The 25,291-nt window shown below is 25.2% G+C and overlaps 1 protein-coding gene across 1 annotated transcript in view; it reads left to right on the top strand.

Annotated features, from left to right (window-relative positions):
• The window catches only part of LOC114123516 (leishmanolysin-like peptidase), a 64,457-nt gene extending 39,469 nt beyond the window's left edge, over positions 1 to 24,988 (top strand). The window contains exons 4-11 of the mRNA XM_027986532.2: positions 8,273 to 8,355; positions 10,328 to 10,445; positions 11,889 to 12,268; positions 13,819 to 14,044; positions 17,938 to 18,258; positions 19,674 to 19,833; positions 20,337 to 20,503; positions 22,044 to 24,988. Of these exons, the coding sequence (XP_027842333.1) occupies positions 8,273 to 8,355; positions 10,328 to 10,445; positions 11,889 to 12,268; positions 13,819 to 14,044; positions 17,938 to 18,258; positions 19,674 to 19,833; positions 20,337 to 20,503; positions 22,044 to 22,325 (1,737 nt within the window). The 3' untranslated portion in view covers positions 22,326 to 24,988. The remainder of the gene's footprint in view (positions 1 to 8,272; positions 8,356 to 10,327; positions 10,446 to 11,888; positions 12,269 to 13,818; positions 14,045 to 17,937; positions 18,259 to 19,673; positions 19,834 to 20,336; positions 20,504 to 22,043) is intronic.
• The last annotated feature ends 303 nt before the right edge of the window (positions 24,989 to 25,291 follow it).

Below are 25,291 nucleotides of genomic sequence, written 5' to 3'. Positions count from 1 at the left end.
ATTCATATTTTATTTATCGATGTATCTGAGCAGTGTTTGGCATAGTTCTCAAGACGTCGAATTATCATTCATCAAGTTTAACAGATAAAAAAAAATTACTAATAAAATATTAAATTGGTATAAATTGATACTGAGTACCTAGTACCTGTATACAAATCCGACCAAGAAAAATTAAATCTATGCTAGTGTAACTTTAGTAAATTTGTCATTGATATACATTATACTCTCTTAAAAGGTACGTACGTTAGTTTTATATTTCTTTATCTAAATTGCTTCCGTATGCATATTTTTAAGAATATAGAGAAAATCTTTATTGAATAATTTTGTACTTCCGCGGGGCTTAAATTATTAGTACAGCGGAGTTATCATTTAATATAGGTAAATAATAGGTACACAATATGATCATTATATAGAATTTATTATGTATAATATGTAAGTCAGTACATCGTAACTGTTGTAAGTGCATAATAAACTATTTATATTATTCAATGATTCCAATTAAAGTTATTATGTAGGTACATCATAATCAACTGCAAAAATTAATATGTACAGTTTAAATTTTAAAATTGTTCCATTTTCAAGGGAAAATTATTACTATTCAGATAAATATTATGTTAGTATTGTTACTATTTACGGTACACGCATTCTTCAGTTTAAAAACAAAGATAAAAGTATGTCCGTCAACTGTAATTAGGGGTTGTGGTGAGGGACGAATTTTCGGAATGATGAATATTTCATTGGGTAAAATTATAAAATGTCAGTTTACCATCGTGATTATTTATCAACATTTTAGAATAATAATTCAACAATATTCGGTAGAATATTTCAGAAAATAATTTAGTGAGAAGATGGAAAGAATGAGTGTGTGTGAGAGAGAGTGAGAAAGAGAAAGAGTGAGAAAAAGAGATGTGAGTGAGAGGAATTTTTTAAATATAAAACGTTATATTGAATAACACTTAAGGTTGCTGCATTAATTACTGTACTTTAACTACAGAATAGTATCAGTTACATAGATCAAGCATTATGACAATATTTGTATTGTTTTGATTCCTACTGTTTTAGTTTATATAAATACATTTGTTGTTTAGTATTTACCCAGGGTAAATTTTTGTTTGGATGAATGTATGTTTATATTCAAAACATTACTAGATCGCTTATTGTAGATTTTTAATGGGATGTAATAAAAAGATTTTAAATTTCTATTTTAAAATACTATAAATCGTACAAATTTCACCAACATATTACATATTAACCCCAATGATTACCTACAACGGTTAGATGAATTAATCATATTTTTACTATTATTATTAAATCATATTGTGTTATTTTTTTATTGTCTAATTCTTAAAATTTGTTTAATACTCGTAGGTATAATTCTTATCTTATACAGTTTGTATTAATTTATGAAGAAGTAATGTACATATTTGTTTAATAATGTTCGAAAATAGTTTCCGATAATGTTATATTTTTCTTTTTTAATTTCGAATTGGATACACTCAAAAACCTAGTACTTATTAGTATCATTTTAAAAATTGCTAAGTTATTTTTAAAATACTGTTAAAAATTGAAAAAATAACGGCTTACCCGTTATAAAATTCTTATGTGCTCCATTATTAGATTATTTTTAACATGTGACTTTTATCTAAATTCATTGTTGAATCATAATATTATATAAGTATTTCTGCAGTCTCTTAAGCCTTTCCTAATAAATCAAATAATTATTATATCATTAGCGACTCCTAGTTATAAATAGTAAACAAAAAATAATTCTACTTGTTTAAACTTAAATATTTAAACAATTAAAGTGAACTCATAAAAATTTCATTTTGTTTCCCTGAAATAACCTTAAGTAACTGCATGGATATTTTTATGTCCAAAATATATTTTTGTATTTAATTAATATTATAAGTTATTAATATTCTCTTCAAAGAAATTTCGATTTGGTCTCTATGTTGGCGTAGCTATTTAAAAAATACACACCCAACGTATTGTAATAACTATTAATTCGCCTGAAGCCATTGTAAACGCTTTCGTTAAAAAACCGACAATCGGTTTCCAGAGAGTCTGTCCGGAAGTAGTCGTTAAACCATTACATAAACAGAATCGCAGAACTGGATCATGAATCTTTTGAGACACTAAGACACTGTACCAGTGTCCATTCTTGGGTTTATTTAAATATTTATTGTAGTATTTCTCTAGTCATGATTATACAACTACCTATAATGAGAAACTTTATTAAAAGTGGGTAGAATCGATAATGACGTGTACCTAAATTCGAAGTATAATGGAGGCGTCATGTTAAACGAAAGTGTTTCATGGTGTGACCAGTATAAGTGCGACTAGATTTTATTTTTGTTAACTTTCATGGTTATTTATTTTATTTTTTAATCATTATTTTCCTCATTTTATAAATAAAGAAGATGACGGATTCTTTTTTATTTATTTATTTGTTGAACATAAACTTCAAGTAACATTGGAATATAATATTAGATGCATACTGAAATTTTATATACCTACTTAATCTATACTTAATCTTTAAACTATAATATTTTATAGTTTTAAATAATATAATTCAAATTCTATCGATACTCAATAATATGTAATTTTCTGATTTTTATTTATTTGCAAAAACTTCCATTTTTTTTTCTGTTACGCAAATTGACATAAACTATTTGTTTTCTTTTTCTGGCCCACGCAAACAAATTTACGTTGAGTAGAATAATTCTTATGTTATTAGCATTAATATTAAAGGAAATTGACTTATTATAAAAAATATAGGTATAGATATTAATCTGGAAAATATTAAAATTGAAATATTACTAAAAGCTAATGAGATGCCCTAGATAATATTCTTAAATTTGATATAAGGTCAATTATCTCAAATGTTTAAGCTAACAACAGAAAATTGGTTCTGCTGAATGAAGATTTGCTTTGTCACGCGTGGGTGAGACAAATAGTGCGTTAACATCCTCTTACGATTTTTATTATAATTTATAAAATTTATTCTGTATACCAAATTATTATGAAGTAATTTAAAATAATTGAAAACCATTCGTTTAAGAAAGAGTTTTTATGAAACTATTGAGATTTAATTTTAACATTCACACAATTACATCTATATTGCGTGTAAAACTATTTAATTTTATTCTTCGCGTTTTAATTGTATATAAACAATAAAGAGGTATCAATGACGAAAAATTAACTAAATTTATAAATTGCCGTCCAAAAATTAAAAATAACGATTAATTTTTTTATTATTCAAATGAAAAAATAAAATTATAAAACTGTTATTGTTTTAAAAAGTTCGTATGCTTGTTTTATTATTAGTTGATATCAGTGGTTAAGAAATTATCAATAATACAATTACATTATTTCACAGTATTTTAAATTGAGATTTTAAACAAAAGAAAAGTTAAAAAAAAAATGTAATTAAATACTCTAAATAATTGTTATTTGTGATCAGTTTTTAATCCATTTAGCTTTTTTTCTAATCCCAGCTAGATGTATTAACAGATGTATCTTCTATACATTTCAAATTTTAGTTAATGATTTTAACTTATCTTGTTAAAACTAAAACTTTATTAAAATTTGTATTGTAATTTAAAAATTAAAAAAATTAAATTATTAAAATTGTTGTAAGTATACATTTTAGTAAAATTACTTGTAGTTTTTATTTAACGAAATATTGTATCTATTAAAATAAACTAAATCAAATGATAATTAACATAAATAAGCTTAGCTACCTTTAGTACACAAGTGAGTTAGTTACTAAATTTTGGTATATAAAAAATATTTTCAAAAGTGAAAATATGAGTAACTTAATAGGAGTGCTTTATTTTTCTTAAAGAGCATACGTTAAAAACATTAATGGAAATTGAATGATAGAAATACTCTATTTTAGTATTATTAATTTCAGTTATAATTAAATTTGGTTTATTTCTACATCTTATATAATTTGATTTTAATAGTTTGGTTATTATATATCTAAATATATCTTTTTTATTATTGTTCTAGTAATATTAAAAGAGTATGACGTGTATTGTAATTTTATTCGCTTATCATACTATACCTAACTAAATCTAAAAATATATAACTTAATTAACAAATGTTTCTGTTTAAGTTCAAATCGATGTTATAAATTAATATACGCAATAAATAACCAAATACTCTTAAATATAAAACTGATGTTTGATAGGACTGCTGTATATAGGACCAGGTTATACAACAAGTACTAATCCGTCATACTAACGACTAACCTAACTTTAATACAAACAACTTGTGTATATTTAATTAAACGTTATTAATATTTTTTGGAAGTATTAAAATTGTTGTTGGGTAATAAAAATTTAAAAAAATTATAATTATATTATTATATTTTTTAATTTGTTTTATTATATATTATCTATAACATCATGTATTCTTTTATTTATATTTTAATTTAAAATAAAAACATAAAGAAAAGCTTAGATTATATTCTTAACTTTAAGTTTTATAATAGGTAAATTTTTTCCAATATTAAAGCTAACAACATAAACTTGATTGTGCTGGACGCAAATTTGTTACGATGTAGGTACGTTAGTAAGATAAAGACATATAGGAGGGTATGACGTTACCTAAAACGAGTTTTTTTTTAACTAAAATAGATAACTATATATAACTACTTTATGTAAATTATTAAAGTTTCTTTTATTATTGATTAGAAATGACTTTTTAAGTAGTTAAGAAAAATTTTCTTTCACAATTACATAACATCTGTACTACAATTTTCTAGTACTTGTCATAAACATAATTTATTAGTTTGATTTTAAACAATTATGAAAATATTATATGTGTTTATTTTAAATATTTGTATAATATTTTAAATTTTATATAAACATTAACAATGGGAATTTATATTTGAAGATTTTTATTAGCATTGTATATTGTATATAATTTAAACATTAATCACAATCATATAAAAACTATATATTCTCAGAATTAATTCACCATTTAATAGTTTTAATATTATTCCATTCTTTATACTCGTACTAATATATACTATTATCAATAAATGCATTTTTTTTTACGTTAGTCATAATATTGAACATTTAGTATCAGAAATATAATAAAGAAACACAAAAAAATGTTAAAATATTAACTTTTTTCTAATCAACTACAAAAATAATTATATTGCTAAAAAATGAACGATGAAATAATAGTTTTAGGTTTATAAAATCAATTAATTTTTATCTAAAAATTTGACAGCGTTTCAATTTTTATAATTAATTATTTATATAAATATTTATTTATTCAAATATATGTTATACAACCAAAACGAATACATCTTCTACTAAAGTGTAATTAAAAATTAAAAATTAAATGATTTCTTTATTTTTTTTTATTAAATATAAAAAGTTTAAAAAAAAAATAATTTTTTTTAAAGAAAAAAATTCCATTTCATATTTTTTCTAATAAAATTTTAATTATTGATTGCTTATATTATTAACAAAATATCTGCGTAAATATGTAAGTTAGAATTGTTATGTAATATTGTGTTTTGCGTACACAAAATATTTCATAAAATGAATTAAATTTGCAATACAAATAATTTTATATTGTTATATGAAAGAAATTTAGTTATAACATTGCTTCTAGCACTTTCTTGATTACCGTTTCCAGCAATTATAAACATTTGGTCAAATTACTGATACGTTAATATTATTATAAATAATTAAAGTCATGTCATCTTTAAAAGCTTTTCCTCTAATGAATCATAAAAACCAGCATAATAATATAATACATATTCAGTCATCTATGTTTATTATTAATTGAAAAGACTACCATTAAGTCACCAAGTGTATTCTTTACATTTGTTTTAATTAAAGTCAATTTTTAATATTCTTAATTAATTATTATTGATTTTAATAGATATTTATATTTTATATAGGTTTAATAAAAATGTACTTCCAAAATATTTTTAGAAAAAAAATAAGAAGAACTTACATTTATTCTAATTTTTATTATATATAATTATTTATCTTTAATATAGTTGCTTAATCTTAGAAAATTGATAGTTAAATTTACTTACTAACTTTTAAAATTACAATTTACGTGACTCACCAAGCCCAAATTATTCTATATTTTATTGGCTTGTCATAAACATTGGAAATTAAAACTTAAAACTTAGAAAAATATTTAGATATTTTAAAATACCTAATTTATTTATAATTGTGTAGTCAACAAGCCAATACAATTAGAAATTACACTATATTTTATTTGACGCACATCAAATTAAAATTTTACCAAAATTATCTTGTCAATATACCAAACAAAATTTTGAGCCCGTGACATAACATTAATGAAGTTCATAAATAAGGACCACCCTAACGCACATATTATATTTTTATTTTAAATTTTGAGTATATCGATGACTCATAAATGTATTGGTTTTAAATTAAGAGAGCTTTTTAATCAGATATAATTTATAAATATTATTGTATATCTATTACATATTCACATTTTTTTTATTAACATTTGAAAAATAAAAAAGATTTAGTTGTTTGTTTTTAAAATCCTTTCGGAGAATTTTCATAATACTTTTATAATGATTTGATATAATTTATTACCTACAAATTCGTACATTTTCTTTTTTAATTTTATTTTAGTATCATGTTTTGAATTACATAACGAAAATTATGGATAAATTATAATGTAGATTTTTATAACTTCTGCTGTTTGAAAATAAATTTAAAACTCATAAAAATACGCTCCACTGCGAGGATAAAGAAAAAGTTAAAATTAGTAATCTGTACATGTCATGATGTATTTTATTTCTGAAAATAAAAAATACAGGTCAAAAAATATATTTTTTGTTTTTAACTTTTTAGTCTTCTCATGAATGTGAATATACTACCTACTTTCATCTTTCAAAAATATATAGAAAACTCCCTTAATTTTAATCATATTTAAATTCTGAGCAGAATGATGAATGTGTTGATTTTATACGATGATTTGTTTTTCTATTTGAGTACACAATAAGTAGCATTTAGGCAAATACCACTCTGCTGTACATTAGGTATTGGATGGGTCACTATTACGGTTTACGGATGTATCAAATTTGAATTCAATATTTTATCTTTATTCGTATAATAACTTAATACAGATCATTCAGAAATATTCTCGTTTTTGAAGAATTAATTGATATTTGATATAGATAATAGGTAATACATTTAACGTATGTATAATAATGTAAAGTAAATAAAAAAAATATTGAACCTAATTATATAACTATTATTGAATTAGTATTTCCTTGTTCGTTTTTCATATTTATGTTGCAATATAATGTGTAAAGTATATATGCGAAGGACTTTTTCCCCTATTACGAAACATCAATTACCCTATTGCCCTTGAAAACTGTTTGAAAATCTAAAAATAATAAAACAAATATTGTTATCAAATCTTAATTTCTGTATAATATTTATGACAACAACCCTATAATCACCTATCTGTTTTTTTCATTTTTCCTTTTTTAACTGTAAAAATATATTATTTTAATAGAATTGACAATGATAATTGCGCATCATTAACTTGAGTATACTTTGCTCACTTCGACATAATATGGCACAATAATAGATGTATCGTATTAATATTGTTAAATTTAAGAGCTATGATTTATGATTTATCACGTATTTTTATTAATGAATTAGCTTTGGTTAAAGTTTTTATCAAATATATCTATAAAAATACGAAATTTCTATCTAGATGCATTAAAATATATTGGAGCATTATTATCCACAAATGGCAAATAGATATCCAAAAATATCTAAAATTTAAAACCAATTTTTAGTTTTATATGCAGATTCTAAAATTGTGAGGTAAAAAATCCACAAATCTGTTACATAATTTTACCCATGTCAAAACTGTCAGATCAATTGTTTAGATATAAAATATGTTAATAACAAAAAATACAAATACGAAATTCGTAATTTTATTTGCACTATCAAGATTGGACCATTATATGTGAAACGATTTTCAATGAATAACACGTGTCGGTTAACTGGATATTAGAAAGCGTCTAAAGCCAATAATAAGAGTAGGTATGGTATTGGATAACACCATTGCCTTGTAAGGGGATCACATTGATAACAGTTTCACATTATCCCATGCGACCTACTAAATGGCTTAAGAACTAAATGGCTCAATTAGCCAACCGATTAATTGATTTTATTCTCTGTTACTATCACATTTCAAATATAATCAAAATTGTGTTGATCATTGTTTCTTTTATTTTTAGAATACCATACTACCGGAAGCTGTACGATTTTGGGAACAAGCTCTCATGGTTCGCAAAACTGAAAACGTTATTCGACTCAACCGGTAATTATGTGAAAAATCTATTTAAAATTAATGATATGCATTTATAAAAGGAAATTATATTTTAAAAATTAATTGATGTTTTTATTGAAAAATGTCTATGTCTAATAGTTTTAAAATAATCATAAATGAATAGAGAACAGTATTAATTAAAATTGTATATATTTATAAGTTTTAAAAGAGTTTTAATTATAGTGCTAGCAATAACATTAACAAAATTTAAGTTATAATTTCAAAATAATATTGAATCCTAAAACCGTTGAAATTGCATTGAAAACCCATGGAAGTTATTCTGCTGTATAGTAGTTATCCAGTGAACCTCGTCATTAAATAGATTGCTCTTATAACAACTTACGAAAAACCTTATTTAAATTAAAATAACTACCTATTATAACTGAACATTTTATACATTTTTAATGAAAAGATAATTTTCATCTCTTAATTATTTTAATGATTATTAAAAAAATTAAACTTCAAACGATCATAAAAATTATAAATACATTATTTTACAATGTTTCAATACATTTTTGGTATTTTTCTAATGTGCTAAGAACAACTTATAAAAAATCATGCATTCATTTTTCTTGATTTTTTGGTTACATATAAAAATGTTATATTGTATATAAATCGAAGAAAAACTGAAATAAGTCAAACATTTCAAATATCTAAAAATTAGCAAAAAAAGGGACAAAATATTTTAAAATTATATCATGTCTTAAATTTTTTTATACATTTGATGAAAATTTCAAGTTAACAGTTATTTATTTTTTAATTACAACAAAAAAAAAATAAAACCAATTTGGCAGGAAACTGGTTTTGTATAAAAAATCCCGGTTTTCTCTCATTTTTTTTTAGTTTCTCCCGATTACTTTGTAAGGTACTAGGAATTTTTTTATTACTAACCCAAAAAGTTGAACATTAAATAATTGTAATAATAATTACACACACACACACACACACACACACACACACACACACACACACACACACACACATACCATACATACAAAACATATCAAACTCATTTTGAGCTCCACTTTTAATTTATATAACATTAATCACCGATTACTTATCGGTTATTATCAGTAAGTACGAAAAGTACGTTATTTTTATAATTACACACAATGAATATACAATATATTTTTATTATTATTAAATACACAATACAAGAGTAAATTATTATTAAATTAAATTTTTGACACACACTAATACAAGCCATATAATATTATAGATGTACGTATAATACTTGCTGATCCCTCGCAGCGTTGCCTGTGACAAATTAAACAATACCCCTGGATTTACCCTGTCCTAAATGTATCTAAATGTAAACTACACAGATTTTTAACACAGTTGTTAAAATGGTTTTGCCATATATAAAATACAAATATCAAATTATATTCATTCATAATAAAATAATATTTTATTTTTTATAACCAATGACAACCTTTTAATTTTTATAAATAAAAACATATTCGTTTTTCATAAGCCAACAAGTCTATGATATATAAGTCCCTCTTTAAAATGCAGATTTTGAAAAATCTTTTCTTAGTGCACTTGAATACATGATGGTACCAATATACCGTGAACATTTATAGACATCTCTATAGTTATCATATTTCAATAAATTATAAATATTTTTATATATCAATCAGTGTGCGGGATTTCTTTTATAAATTATACAGATACTTTACATAATATAATAGTTAATATGCTATTCATTATGTAGTATATACGTATTTAGACTTGGCCTTCATAAAACAATTTTAAATTGTATAGATAAATAAAAATATTTACAATTTTAATCCAAATGTTGATTAGTATTTCAAAACTTGTACTTTTTTGATTGTTTACCAAATTTTTAATATTTTTAATTTGACAAGGTAATAAATAATTAGGTATACAATTTTAAATAATTTTAGGCAAATAAATTAACTTATTGCATTTTTCCTATTACATTTTCGAATTTTTTTTTCAGAAAATGTGTAAACAATCAAGTTTTTTATCGAAAAGGGGATCCTCATCCATACTGCAAGAACGCGTGTGAAGACCGAACAATGTGCGGTGAAGTACAAGTCCCCGAAGAGCATTTGGAGGTAAAATGTGTAATAATAATAAAATTAATATTAGTTTTAATTTTAATTTAAAAAATAATGTTAATCTTCAGTGTATTCTTGTAACAAAAGTCCTGGATTAAATTATTGATTTATAAGTAATTTAAATATTGTTAAGAATATAATAGGTTACCTATTATAGTAAGTAGGTACCTAAATTAACTTAACATGAACGGTTATAATATATATATATGTAAATATTGTAATTTGCTGTATCTTGGAATATAAAACTCAAAAACTGCCTTATCATTATGGCGGGCGTAATAATGTTATAATATAAGCGTAGCGTAACTCAATACTCGCAGTATACATATGCTATATCGTGCTAGGTCATGTATTTTAATTTTTAAATGTATTGTATTATAAGCATTTGTATGTGGAACAAATAATCGTTTGTTATTGGCGGACTAGGTTTACGCAAGTGAAATCAAGAGGTACACGTGCACTATTGGCTCCAAACATCAAAGGGACTTATATTACACGCATATTGTTAATGGTAATCGGTAAAAACAACTCTGCAAAAACGTTAGGTAAAATCTACAAAATTATAATTTTAAAGCACACAATGACAAAAAATTAGTTTCAGCATTATATATCAAGTATCAATTTTAATTTTAACATTTTATTGTCAATAACAACAAATTAAGTTAGGATTATTACATTATTACGATATCCATCGTTATGGATCCAACGCTCGATTTTTGATATTTTTATTTGATAATTGACTTAAAAGTGATGTATGTTATATTAAGTAGAACATACTTGACGTTTCATCTTGTTGTTTTTACCGTGTAGTTTCGTTATACTTGACTTTTTGTTCTGTGCCATTTTTTTCCTATGTTAGTATTTTTTTTAATCAGCTAAATTGATTTTCAAAGACAATGTTCAATAAACCAATAACAAATAATCATTGTTTTATTACCCGTATAAAAAAATGTTTGCGCCTACTGCTTGTAACTGTTTAAAACTATAACAGATTAAATTGAACATATCAGACTTTTTTAATTATTATTTCTTTTTATAAATTTAAATTTATAAAAATTCGGGGTGTCGCTTTAGCAAGTAGACACACTCAATTTGAGTACCTCAATTTCGTTTGATCGACCCCGAACTACCGGTATATTGCCATAGTAATGTGTCTGTATTGTTATATGCTTTTATGACGCGTATTTCAGCATGTTAATACTATTATACTAACCTATAATTTTTATTTCAACGGTGGTTCCTAAAAATTATTTTAAATTTAAAGAAAATGTAGTCCTTAACTTTTTTAAAATTTATTAAAGGCCAATGGAAATTCAGGTAAAATAAAATAAAATAATGTACTTAGATCCATGATGATAATAGCTTTGATTTTATAAATAATACAAAAAAAAAATCCCGTTCAAATTAACTGGCTTTTATACAACGAGTGTCTTTATTTAGGCGTGCAAAACGTGTAACGCATCGGGCATGGATTGCGGCACGGGGACGTCAAAATCAGGCGTAGGCATCGAAGGAGCTGACTTCGTGTTCTACGTAAGCGCGATGGAGACGGAACGGTGTCACAAAGGATTGACGGTAGCGTACGCGGCCCACTGCCAGCAGGAATCGTCGCTGGACCGGCCGATTGCCGGACATGCCAACCTGTGCCCGGAGAGTATCAGCACTAAGCCGCAGGAGCTCGAAGTGCTCCTGTCCACTGTCAAACACGAAATACTGCACGCGCTCGGGTTTTCCGTTAGTCTGTTCGCATTTTACCGGGACGCTAATGGATATCCACTGACTGCCAGAGAAGACAATGGCAAACCCAGGCTCAACGAAAAGTAAGATAACGACCAATATATTTTATACTCTGTGCCAGATCTATAGGAAAGGGAAACCGGGAATTCGTATACATGGCTGGATATTTTTAAAACTATTTTGAGAGTAATTTCTTTTGTAGTTTATACTTCAATGTCAGATCGGCCAAGTAGCAAATCAAATTAAAGTATGTTTTACCATTTGCGTCATTGAAACAAGATGAGTGTGTTACAAATCGAGTTTTATTATATACATAAAACGTTAAATCCATATAACATTTTCGAAATTTTCAAGAATAGTTGTAACTACGCTTATGTGTATAATAAACCTTGTATTACATTTTCCCATCTCAATACAACAATAGCCAATTTACCAATTTTATTAAAACTAAAACCTCTAAACAAATTTTCAAAATCTCATAAAATGTCCTAACAATTTTTGATACTAATATCTATGTAAACACTTTTTGTGCAGTAAATAATAATTATTTGTTTGATTTATTGGGTACTTTTTAATATTAAATCAAAAACTTTGTTTTATTATATTTTACTGTATAGGTAGGTATTTTTATACAAATTATATTGTAAAATATAATTACCAGATGATTTACACTATATGTACATGTGAAACAATTTCTGTTGTTTTAATATTTTCTGTATAAATACTAATACTAGCAGGTATGAAAAATAAATATTAATTTTAATTGCAAACGAAATAATATATTTTTTCGAATATTTAATATTATCATGGCATTTTAAGTAACAATTTTATTTTTGTGAAAATAGCCAATTTTATTAATATCCCCGGAAGTTCAAATCATTAGATCCTGATTTTGATTTATTTTTTTTTTTGTATACTTGTAAAACATAAGTTATAGGTATTTACCTAGTCACCTTGTTCATAAATACCTTTTGTCGCGACTCAAAATGTTTAATATATTTTATGTCCAGACTGGGTTCACTCATCGTAACAACTACAAACAATATTAATGCTGCATTTTAACTCGAACTATTGCAATTTATTTCATACTTTCGTTAATTTTCAATTTGTTTGACTGGTGTTTTTGATCTTTTCCCTGAAATCCATTGCGTTTTTTACAAGCAGACAACAGTACAAATGAAAACAAAAAATTATATTACCTATAGACTGTAATCATTTTAAGATGCCAGTGTAATGTCAATTCATATTCTCGGTACAACATTTAAAAAAAATACAATTATATTCTTTATTTTATACAAATGTTAATGCTAAAAATTGCATTTTATATTTTTAAATTTAAAGAACTATGTACCTTTACTTATACCTTATTAAGTTTTGCGTCTTTATTTAATATTCGTTAAACATTTCTAAAATTGTAATCTTTTATTTAGTCCCCCTAAATCAATTTAATATAATATTTAAACACATAAAAAACTTAAAATCAATTATTGTAGTAATAATCGATGACCGATACACTTAAAATATGGCAAGCCCCCCCCTAATATAACTAGAGCTAAATACTATAAAGTTTTTATATTTTATGTTATTTAACATATAATAATAAGTATTAGTTACTAACAATCATTTATTATAGACTTCAGGCAAGGCAGTGGAGTGACAAAGTAATCAAGACAGTGATAAGACGCAATTGGACAGTACATGGTGGCGTGGTCGACAAAGAAGTTCAAATGATGGTAACACCTAGAGTCGTAGAAGAAGTTCGAAAACATTTCAACTGCTCATATTTAGAAGGAGCTGAACTGGAAGACCAAGGGGAAGATGGTACGGCTCTCACTCATTGGGAAAAAAGAATTTTTGAGGTATTTATTTTAATAATTATCTTGACATTATAATATTTTATTTATTCGTTTTTAGAACACATGTGTATACAATTACATATTAATTTATATCAATTAAATTTATTAGTTCGTCGTAGAATTTTTTTAGTCAATTATTGCGTTGATATATTTCATGTTGCATAATATTTCGTCAATGTTGAAAGTTTATTTTAAACAAAAATGATGGATTTGTACAACACATATGAAAAGTATGTTACACCTCTTTCTCGTATTTTTTGTTATGAGTTTCTCCGGGTTTTTAAATTTTTCCAATCTGCTAAAGTAATCGGTAAATTGGGTTATATATTTATCATACAAGATAATAAAAAATAACGTTGATAAAATTAGCATCAATCATAAAATAAAGTATGAAAAAAAAAAAAAAAACCACCTGTTTAATACATTTTCTGTAAAACCCAATAATATTGTTTCTACTCTCATAATCTGCAATATTTAGAACATTTAGAGATTAGATTTAAACTTAGAGCCTTTTTTAGTTAATAAAATGTATGAAATCTATAGAAACTTGAATTTTGTTATGAAGGTTTTAATATATTAAAATGTCCAAGTTCCAAATTTAATTGAAATATACCCTGTTTCTGCGTATTAAAAACTTGCCTAAACACATTATGAATAATGTTATTAATACAATGTTAATACTTAACATTATTTTAATAAATCAATTTTTCTTTCAATAAATAATAATTTGATCATTTTTAATTTTATGAGCCATCATCTTTAATATAATATATACTAAAAGAAAATTGTACAGTGTATTAAATTGATTTAGAGTTCTACAAGTAGCGTCCAGCAACTATATTGAATATCAAACAGAAGTTTAAACTACATTTTTTTTTATTGGAAACACCAATCGCCTAAACGGTACTGATGTTAAGAGAGCAGCTCCGTTGCTGGTTCTCAGATGAGTTCTCTGATTCCTAGGTCGTTATTTTAGCAATTTACACATTATTTCCTGATTTAACCATAATTATCAAGATAAAAAATAGTATCTAGCTGTAATGCTGTATCTCTTCTAACATATATATTATGTATATATACTTTAATATACATAAAATACTTTTTTATTTTTTATTCCTTGTAGTTATTAATTTTCTAATTGAAATTAAAAACAAAATTTATCTTTTGACAAAAACTGGTGTTCTTTTTTATTATGTACAAGCTAGATTTTGATTAGAAACCACCCCAAATTTTTTAAATGAATAAGAGACCCTACAATTTCACAAAAAAATTCAATTTTTATTTTTTTTTTACATGATAGGATTTTTATAATTTATAAGTTTATAATATATTTACCTTATAGCTTTACTTACTGTATTTTAAGCCTTTTTTATAATATGATGATGGTATTATAGGATAATATTGAATTTGACATATTTTCCGCTTTTCATAATATTTATTTGAATTTATTAAGCAGAATTTTGTCAGTCGAATCCGACATAAATAAACTGTACACTTATGTAACACCCAAATCTGTTTATCTTGCGACAGATGCATTATATATAGTATAACTAACAAAGTCCTAAATAAACGGTTATTGTAAATAAAATACCAATTTGCAACTAGTAAATCCTAAACTTGCACTCATATAAAACTTTATTACTTCACTATAGTATCAATTTTTTACAAATTACTGTTATTAAAAAACTAGTTCTACAGTATAATGTTGTTTTCAGTTTTCATTTGAAAATAATGTATGATTTTGATTGCTAGTCAATATTTTAGGAACTACCTGTGCCATAAAAACAATAAGTTAAATGTTTATATAATAATTTCAAAGATACAGACTGATGTAATAAAGTCATTGTTTGCTTCCTTAATGGGTGTCTTTAACGTATAAAGTGTAAATAATTTATTCATGTTCGCATTTTATTACGTTTTCAATGAATCAAAATAATAATAACTAAAATTTTGAATAAAATTTTCAAAATATATTATGAACACAATGAAACGATTCCTACGTTTTTTTTTATATAAAATAATAAAACAAAAACAAAATAATCAGTTTTGTAATATTTTTGAAAATATACCATCTTTATCTCATAAATGGTAATTTTAAACTTTTAATTTTAATACAGTAAAAGTATTCTGATTCATCTAATTATCACAGTGATAGATACCAAAAATTGAGACTTTTCCAATATATAATTGCGTTATTCGACGATCATTAATTCAGATATTCTCACTTTATAATCAACTGCTAAAGAAACCATGCATAATATCTCACTGCTGCAGTGCTGTGCTTAATATTAGTATATTATTAGTATTATAAATTTGAAAGCTATTATAAATCATTGCACTTTCAAAACAACTATGAGAGTGTAATACGATTACCTATAACGTTTAATGGATGTTTTTTAAAATTTTAAACACACGTCAAAATTATTAAATTTATATTAAAAGTAATAAATATAATATCTGTAACCTTATAAAACTATTACCTTTAATACCCTAAAAATACAAATTGTATTAAATTAAATCTAATACCATTTAAATATTCAATATTGCAATAGGTACAATTAATTTATAGAATAAATAATATTGGCAGTTATAATGATTTTATGTTAACATTTATACATTATTATACATTTTTATACATTTATTATGTGTCGGTCTAAATATTTTTATTTTAAACGATTAAAACCAAAAAGTAAATAGCTTTTCTTACGATAAATATTTTATTAATAATTAGTACTTGACTATTAAATAATTTATAAACTATAATAAATAATATTTGAAATTTAATATAGCTAAAAAAATAATCTTTATAATAGTTGACTCATTTCCCCTGCTGATAATCTATTATCTTTAGTTTCAGAATTGTATGTAATATCAATTATCCTTGCTTATTTCTATAATATAATTAAAATATATATTTTACAACTTGTATGTAGAATATAAAACCATAAGGTACACATAACTGCATTACTGTTTTTTTTTAATATTGAATTAAGTGAGTGATAAATTATTAAGATAATATAAAAATAAATAGACTTAAAATGGTTCTTAACAACTCATCATTAAACAATTTAATTATTATCTAAACACACGGTGACCAGCTATAAAAATCCAAAATAAAATAAAATTTTAAAACTTTACTCCTCTATCATAAAAAAACCCTTTTCCTAGAGAGAATTGGTCAATGTGTATAATATTCTAACCATTTTAGCCATAGATCATCTCCATCTATAATGATTACTTTGTATCTGTTTTTTTTTATTACTATGTAAACGTATTAGGTGTGTTTCTTTATGATGAAAATATTTATCAATTTAAAATTTTCTAATATATGATTATCAAAATATAAAAAAAAATAATAATAATAAAACTTTATGTACCTATAAACATTTATTAATAATATATTTACTATATAATTCAACTTCGATAAAATTATATATTATCTTGTATTATTATGCATGGGGTCGAATCATAAAACATAAATGAATATCAAACTATAAAAAAAACATTACCATCATGTATTAGACCTTATAGTATTTTCAACTAATAGATACATTCGCATGTACTTAATACTATTGTTAAGGTCACTAGGACGTTGCATCATAAAAGAGTACTATCCTACAGAAAATAATTGGTACTTCTGTTCATCATAACTATAAATACTGCGTACTATAAATACCAATTAATTTTTTAAGGAAAGTGAAAATCTCGGACTAATATAGGTATAATTATTTCCAAGAATAAAGTATTGCAGCGTAGAATACTTGGACTCTACTATAATAATCGTGACTTAATCACACACTTGTGTTATTTATCATTAAATCATTGCATTTTTTCCACTTAACTGTTATAACACTTTATTTCATTTAAAACTTATTATATTTAAACTTTTATTTTAGAATGAAGCAATGACGGGTACTCATACACAGAATCCAGTATATTCAAGGTTAACACTAGCACTGATGGAAGATACTGGATGGTATAAAGCTAATTATTCATTAGCCCAGGATCTCAGCTGGGGCAAAAACTTGGGCTGTGATTTTGTAACAAAAAGCTGTAAGCAATGGATGGACTTGAAACGTGCCAAAGGCCAATCCATCCATCCATTTTGTAATAAAGTGAAAAGAGATCCTCTGGAAACCGAGTGTACGGATGATCGTAGCTCAGTAGCACTATGCAACTTAGTCGAACACGTACAGCCCTTACCCAACTTCTATCAGGTCAGTAATTTATTTTGTAGTTATTGTTATTCCTAAATTTTTTCTTCTATGTTATCAGTAAATATTCTGAAAACTAAATATGATACAACTTCACATATTAATATATAGGTACAACAGTAACATTGTACATTTTAATCTATAGTCTATAGACCTATACAAAGTGATAGTGTGAAACTTAGTTGTATTTGTGCTTGATTTAACATACAAAGCTAATTCTAATATGAATTAATTTTTTTTATTAGATTTTATTTTATGTAGATAATGTATTTACTTTATACTTTTACCTGCTCTAATTGTATTTATAGTCAGCAAGAATTATAATTATTATAATTTAGAATAAACTAAAACTAAAATATACTAAATTTTATAAAGTTATTAATATTTAATTTGCCCACTTAATTTAACAATTACGTTATCACTTATAGATTATTTTGAGTAAAATTTAAGTTATAAGATACTTTATTATTCGTCATATTTATGGGTACAATGATCTAACATAAATAGTATAATTACGCATAGTATAATTAAAAATCAGGTGTCTCTAAAGTCTAAAATATAACAAAATGAATAAAACATTTGATTTCACAAATCTATACATAATATTATCCTATTCAAAGTTTAAATACGTTTTGTACTTACCTATAGGTAACAGTTAAATCTAATAAACATCTAATTTAAAATCACAAATTTATCAGTTTTATATATAATTGTATTGGTGTATATTATAAAATAATATAAATTAATAATAAATAATTAATAAATAAATATATATATATTAATAAATATTAATACTTATTTATATTGATTCGAAATTCTATTTTATTATGTTATTATTCTTTTGAACTAATAAAAATTAAAATACCAATTTTTTTAAAATGAGTAATTTAAAAACAGCACAGACATAATCAGATACTAAGAACGAATTTATCGTATTAAACTAGTTCTGTATAATTAATTTAAATTTAACAGCAGTAATACCTAAAAACCACTCGGATTACATATTATAAAAGTTAATTGAATTTATAATACTTAGAAAATATGGAAATATTATTAATATAACTTTAAATTAAAACTTCAAAACCCTTAATACCTTGGTTATAGGTTCTCATACGATCATGTTCAGTGAGTCCATTATCTTCTTGAAAAAAAAATAACAAAAAACTTCGTAAAAAAAAAATATTTTGTTATTATTAAAATTAAACAATTATAATAAGATGAAAGTTTCAAGAAGTGATCTTAGTAGGATTTGGAGTTTAATTCAAATAAATTTTAAAACTTAAAATGTCCGTTTTAATTTAAAACTGCAAGTACGCATTTTTAAAGCCGTAAAGATTTAGTATGTTAACACTATTAACGCTATATATAACAGCTATCCAGTAATTGCATTTATTCTTATTTTTATTATATTATTTTAGAACTTTGATAACATCCCACACGTTACACCCGGTCGCGAAGCATATTACGGAGGATCCGTAAGTCTTGCGGATTATTGTCCATATATACAAGAGTTTATATGGAGGTCAAAAAGTGTGGTGATAAGAGGATCACATTGTCAGTATCCAGAAAATAATCCACGTAAGTACATAAATATATTATACTTTGAATGGCATGTATCACTATATTGTTCAGATCAATGGTTATAATATTAAATGAATATATTAGATGTTGAATAATATAATATATGCATCACTATAACAGATATAATATTAGGTTATAGTCTTATAGATATTGGTAAATTCAAAACTAAAATATAATTTAATCGTTTTATTCAATACGTTATCGATTTGAATAAAATAAAATGTAAACGCATGTTGCCTTATAAAATTCTGCAAACCATCGATTATTTACAACAGACATATTGTAATCTAATTTCAATTTGTGTAATAGTCTTAGTTTTTTGAAATCTAAGTAGTTATTAATTTATAGTACCTACCTACAATAGTTATATTTGGATCAAGATATAGTTAAAAGAAAAATAAATGCTGTGTTGTAGTTGTCTAATGTTCAGTGAACATATAATTATCTAAATAATAGATTTTCTCAATACTCAGTTGATAGTTTTGTTTTATTCTTTTTAGATCCAGATAAGAACTTTGCGTTAGAAGTATATGGAGACAATTCTAAATGTTTCGACCATACTAATCAGATGTGGGAAGAACAAACGTGCAAACAAGTTAGACAATGGCAACATTGGGGCTCTGGATGTTACGAATACAGCTGTCAAAATGGAAGACTTCATATTGTTGTAAGTTTTTCTCTACTTCAATCATTAAACATGCTGTAGAAATATATTTCGAGTGATTTTTTGAAATATTATTTAAATTTATAATATTTTAATTTTTCTCGGTAATATTTATTGATAAATTAAAATTATATATATTTATTTACTTCATATAACGTTTTAAAAATAAAAAACCATTTACTCAAGTACCCAACATATGAATATTCAATATAATTTTTCAATTTTATAGGTCGTTTAATATAATATATAGATAAGTACTAAGTACCTACTTAATATATTTATACATTTATTGGCTTGTAATAGGAATTAAATATTAATTCCGATTTCCAATTGGCGGCTCGTTGATTTTTGAATGACGTTTTATTAATTAAGTTTCTGATAATTAAACAATTTTTTTAATATTTTATTCTGATTACTTATTTTGTTTTCAACAATAATTTATTGTATAAATTGCATAATAAGCCGTATTTTTAATTTGCTACAATATATTTTTTGTGTAGTTAATAATAAAAAATTTATTTTGATTTAATTTTATAGAATAAAGTACCTATAAATAATTATTTTATAAAATACTTTAGCTTTTTAATATATACTAAATTTGTTTTTATACAAATAAATTATTATTTAAAAGAAATATCCTTGCATACATAAAAAAAGTCTGAATTTAATTATCTTGCGTTTAAGATAAATTACTTTATTTAAAGCTTACTACTTACATAGTTTTAAAAGAGAGTATAGAAAATAATCTAAAACTTTCGTACATTTAAATTGAATCATAAGAAGCTTCAAAGCAGTACAAACTAGGTATCAGAAAATTATAATTTGTTATACAATAGTATTATTATGTAGTTTTAAATACTACTTAATTGTTTTCCAACACAACAAAATATTAACCGTATTCTCAGAATTTATATTTATAGTGTTATGAAACAGTGTGTAGTTTATTTTTATTAGGTACCTGAAAATTATAAATTATTTTCAATTGTTTAAATCAGTAAAATATTTTGAAGTCATTACAATTTTTCTTTGGCTGGACTCTAATGTCAAATATTTTCAAACGTTAGAATTAGCTTAAAATTGCTTTTCGTTTTAGTGGTTAAAACACGGCTAAAAACAAAACTAAAGTTAGTAAAAATATCATATTCAGTTGTCTTAAAACTTGTTATGGTAGGGGGGTGATGGGTTGACATTCGGGTCTTAGTGACATAGCTCTCTGATGCGGGTTGGTGAGCGAACTGAGAAATGGGTACAGCCCCCTATTTCATTGTAATATTCTTTCTTTTCACTTCCAAAAAAAAAAAAAAAAACTATCGTTACTGCGTTCAAAGTACCTATTGACAATATACAATTATCGTCATTGCCCTGTATAATATTTATATTCTACGTTATCGTATATAATGTCATATTATATTGTAGTATAATATATTTAGTGTATTATAATTATAATACATATATTATACATAAATATTATTTTTGTATTATTATTATTATATAATATTAATATTACAATATTGTATGACGTATCTGTTTGTGTACACTACAGGTGTCCAACCACACGTACACGTGCTACTTCCCGGGCCAGGAATTGGTCATCCGGCTAGTAGCCAACGGTTGGCTACACAAGGGCGTCATTGTGTGTCCGGCGTGCGAGGAGTTGTGCGGCGGCGAGTCGGACAAGTGCAAACCGCCGCAGGACGTGCCGCTCACCACACCGTACCATCGCGAACAACTAGCATGCGGCGGCACGGCTACGGTCGCCGTCACGGTCGCGACCGCTGTCACCACGGTAACCGTCGCCACGCTGTTACTCATGATCTCGACGTGAACAAACAACGATGTGATAATTTCATAACATATTATTATATTATCGTATTTCGTTTCTCTTCCCATCTCTCTCTCTCTCTCTCTATCTATCTCATTATCTCGTTATATCTATAAATCTATCTCTTACTATTTTTTTGTTCGTCCCTCTGCGTGTTGTGTGACGTGTGTATATATTAAAATATTCCGTGTCTGTATGTGTATTATATAGGTATAAAAAATAGATAGTGATTTATGATCGTCATCTCGTAGTCATCGCAGCATTCCTAAATCGTTGCGCTAGTCCGGAGCGCGAATTTCATCGCACTCCGTTAAGGTGAATAGATCGAAGCTGCATTATATAGTCTGCCGAAAATCAATATTTTTCCAACCAAAAACATATAATATATATATAAATATTAATGTATTCCGTCAACGCAAGTATAACTAGAAAAACATTATACCACAGTTGTAGCGGGGCATATTTTACGAACAAAAGTGGTTGTATTCTCCAGGCCCCAAATTTACGCATTTGCGTATTAATTATAGATTTGTGATCGCAAGATCCGTAGTTTTACGTACACGTATGCGTTATCAAACTATATAAATGTTAATGTGGAAATATTGACAATCAAATTAACATTTTTCAATTACCTACTTATACAGGCGTATTTGGTACATTCGCTTTTCTAAGTTTTTAGACTTGTAACTTGATAATTTTTAATTTTGGTGATATGATTTATTTATTATGAAGTTACGATTTTTCATTATTACTTTCCCGCTATTATTATTTCTGTGATAAATTTCATTCCATTTTGTCATTTTTAAAGCATACAATTTTCCATTGTATAGTTATCGATCGTCCTCGGATAGAGGTATAAAACGTTTTCGTAATATCTCTATATAAGGGTCATGGTCCGGGGAACACAAATGTAAGTTTTCTTCTATAAGAGACATTAAGAATGTTAACAATTAATAGGTTTTAGAACCAATCCCAGTGATGAAAATGCTCATGTATGGATATAAATGTGAAATAAAAAGTAATCGTTTTAAGTGTAATATAAATATACGTTATAGAAAAAATAATTGATACCTATAGAGTATAGGTACACCATGTGTCATTATGATCATTAGAATTTTCGTGATTCGTGTGTAATATTTTTAATTTTTTAAGTGAGGTACGTGTATAAACTACTTAGTTCGCCTACTGGTTTACTTTAATATATACATTCTTTCATTGATATAAAGAGTATCCGAGTAGATACCAGTGGCGTAACAAAAAAAAATTGGGCCCCCCGCAAAAAGAAAAATAGGCCCCTAAAATAATGTTATACCAAATATAACCCTGTAACCAAAAGTCCCAAATTATCGTACCCCCTCCTCCCGCAACGCGTAGTCTGCGGGCCCTCAGTTACGCCATTGGTAGATACATGTATTATCTATATTTGTGTAATTATATACGTGTATTATTTACATTCGTGGTTTTACCAACCCTGTAGTTAAATGAAACATGTAAAACAGCTATAATCTAACGTATTCCATTTATGACAGATCAATTTTCTTAACAAAAGAAAAAAAATATCAAACAAAGAAAATTGTTCATAATCAAATTTTTAATCGATATTTAACCTTACAAAAAAGTTTCTTTTTTAAATCTAAAATTAACAAGTTATCAACAAAAAAACTCCATCGTTTTATTTATTCTGCAGTTAGGTATAGAATAAAAGTAATAAAATATAAGATATAATAAAAGTCTCTTTCATTTTTCTATCATGGCCAAGGTACGTACTTCAATCAGTATTTGGCTTTCGTTATTCGGCGTAAACATTCCGAATATACTATTTTAAGTAGATATTATTGTGTATTTTTCTGTTTTCGTGAACGAGTAAATAGCCAGAGGCTGGATATTTAAAAACGCTCAAAAATAAATAATAATACTCTGATACACGGCAAACAAACATTCCTCACTTCCTAACTCCAATACATACATACATAATAATATGTATAGTATATGTATTACCTACTGCCCTACTATTTAGATATTGCTTGGTGCTTTAGTAGAATTAATTAATTGTTTGAGCGGATGTAAGCATTTACAATTGAAATGGAACATTACGCCATCATAAGATGACGTATTTTTTTATCAGTAAATCTTCTATAATTTTATCTTCGGTATCCTTATAATATTATGTATATTCTATATCATAGTTACCTACCAATTTGTATTGTGTAAAAATATTATTTTTAATTTTATTTTTAAGTACCTATTGTAATTACTAATTACCAATTTACATAATTATATAACATATTATGTTTATAAGTGTCACTAGATGTTAAGTTGTGAATATGCGTTTTTTCAATTAGAATTATAGTATTATAGTGTGTAGGTATGTAAGATTAAAAATAACGTAAATATTTATACTTATTATGTCTGGATGATTTCCCTCAAAACCACAGCATTTGATGTAAAAAAATTTAATGGCCCATATTTTATTGGTAATAAATTACCAGTAGAATATTTTTATTTACCCTTGTTAGTTATTTCAATTTTAATGAATTATATAAATAATTACGTACTATCAATAACTATGCATACCTATAGTACCTAATACTCGTATTATAATATAGAATCATTTATCCTGTAAACCGAATATAATAAAATACATGTTTTGTTGTTCCTATAATATATTTAATCGCGTTTTATTGTTATGTTTATAATATTAATAACTGTAACCAAGTCCTGCGCGTGTCGTTTTGGCACGGCGAATTCGGTTTTAATTTTTCCGATTACTCACACTCTGCGGCTACCGTCATCGTTAACAGAATACAGACGATGACTATGATAATAATATATATATTGTATCATACACCACGACATTCGATAATATACATAGTATATATATATATATATATATATATATCATATGAGTATATTCCTCTGATTCTAAATATAAAATTCGTATTCTCCCACTTGTACACGTTGGCGTCACA

This window comes from Aphis gossypii, chromosome 3 (genome assembly GCF_020184175.1).
Source record: "Aphis gossypii isolate Hap1 chromosome 3, ASM2018417v2, whole genome shotgun sequence".
Taxonomy (NCBI): domain Eukaryota; kingdom Metazoa; phylum Arthropoda; class Insecta; order Hemiptera; family Aphididae; genus Aphis; species Aphis gossypii.
The sequence above is the reverse complement of the archived record's forward strand: the minus strand, read 5'-3'. Positions and strand labels throughout refer to the sequence as shown.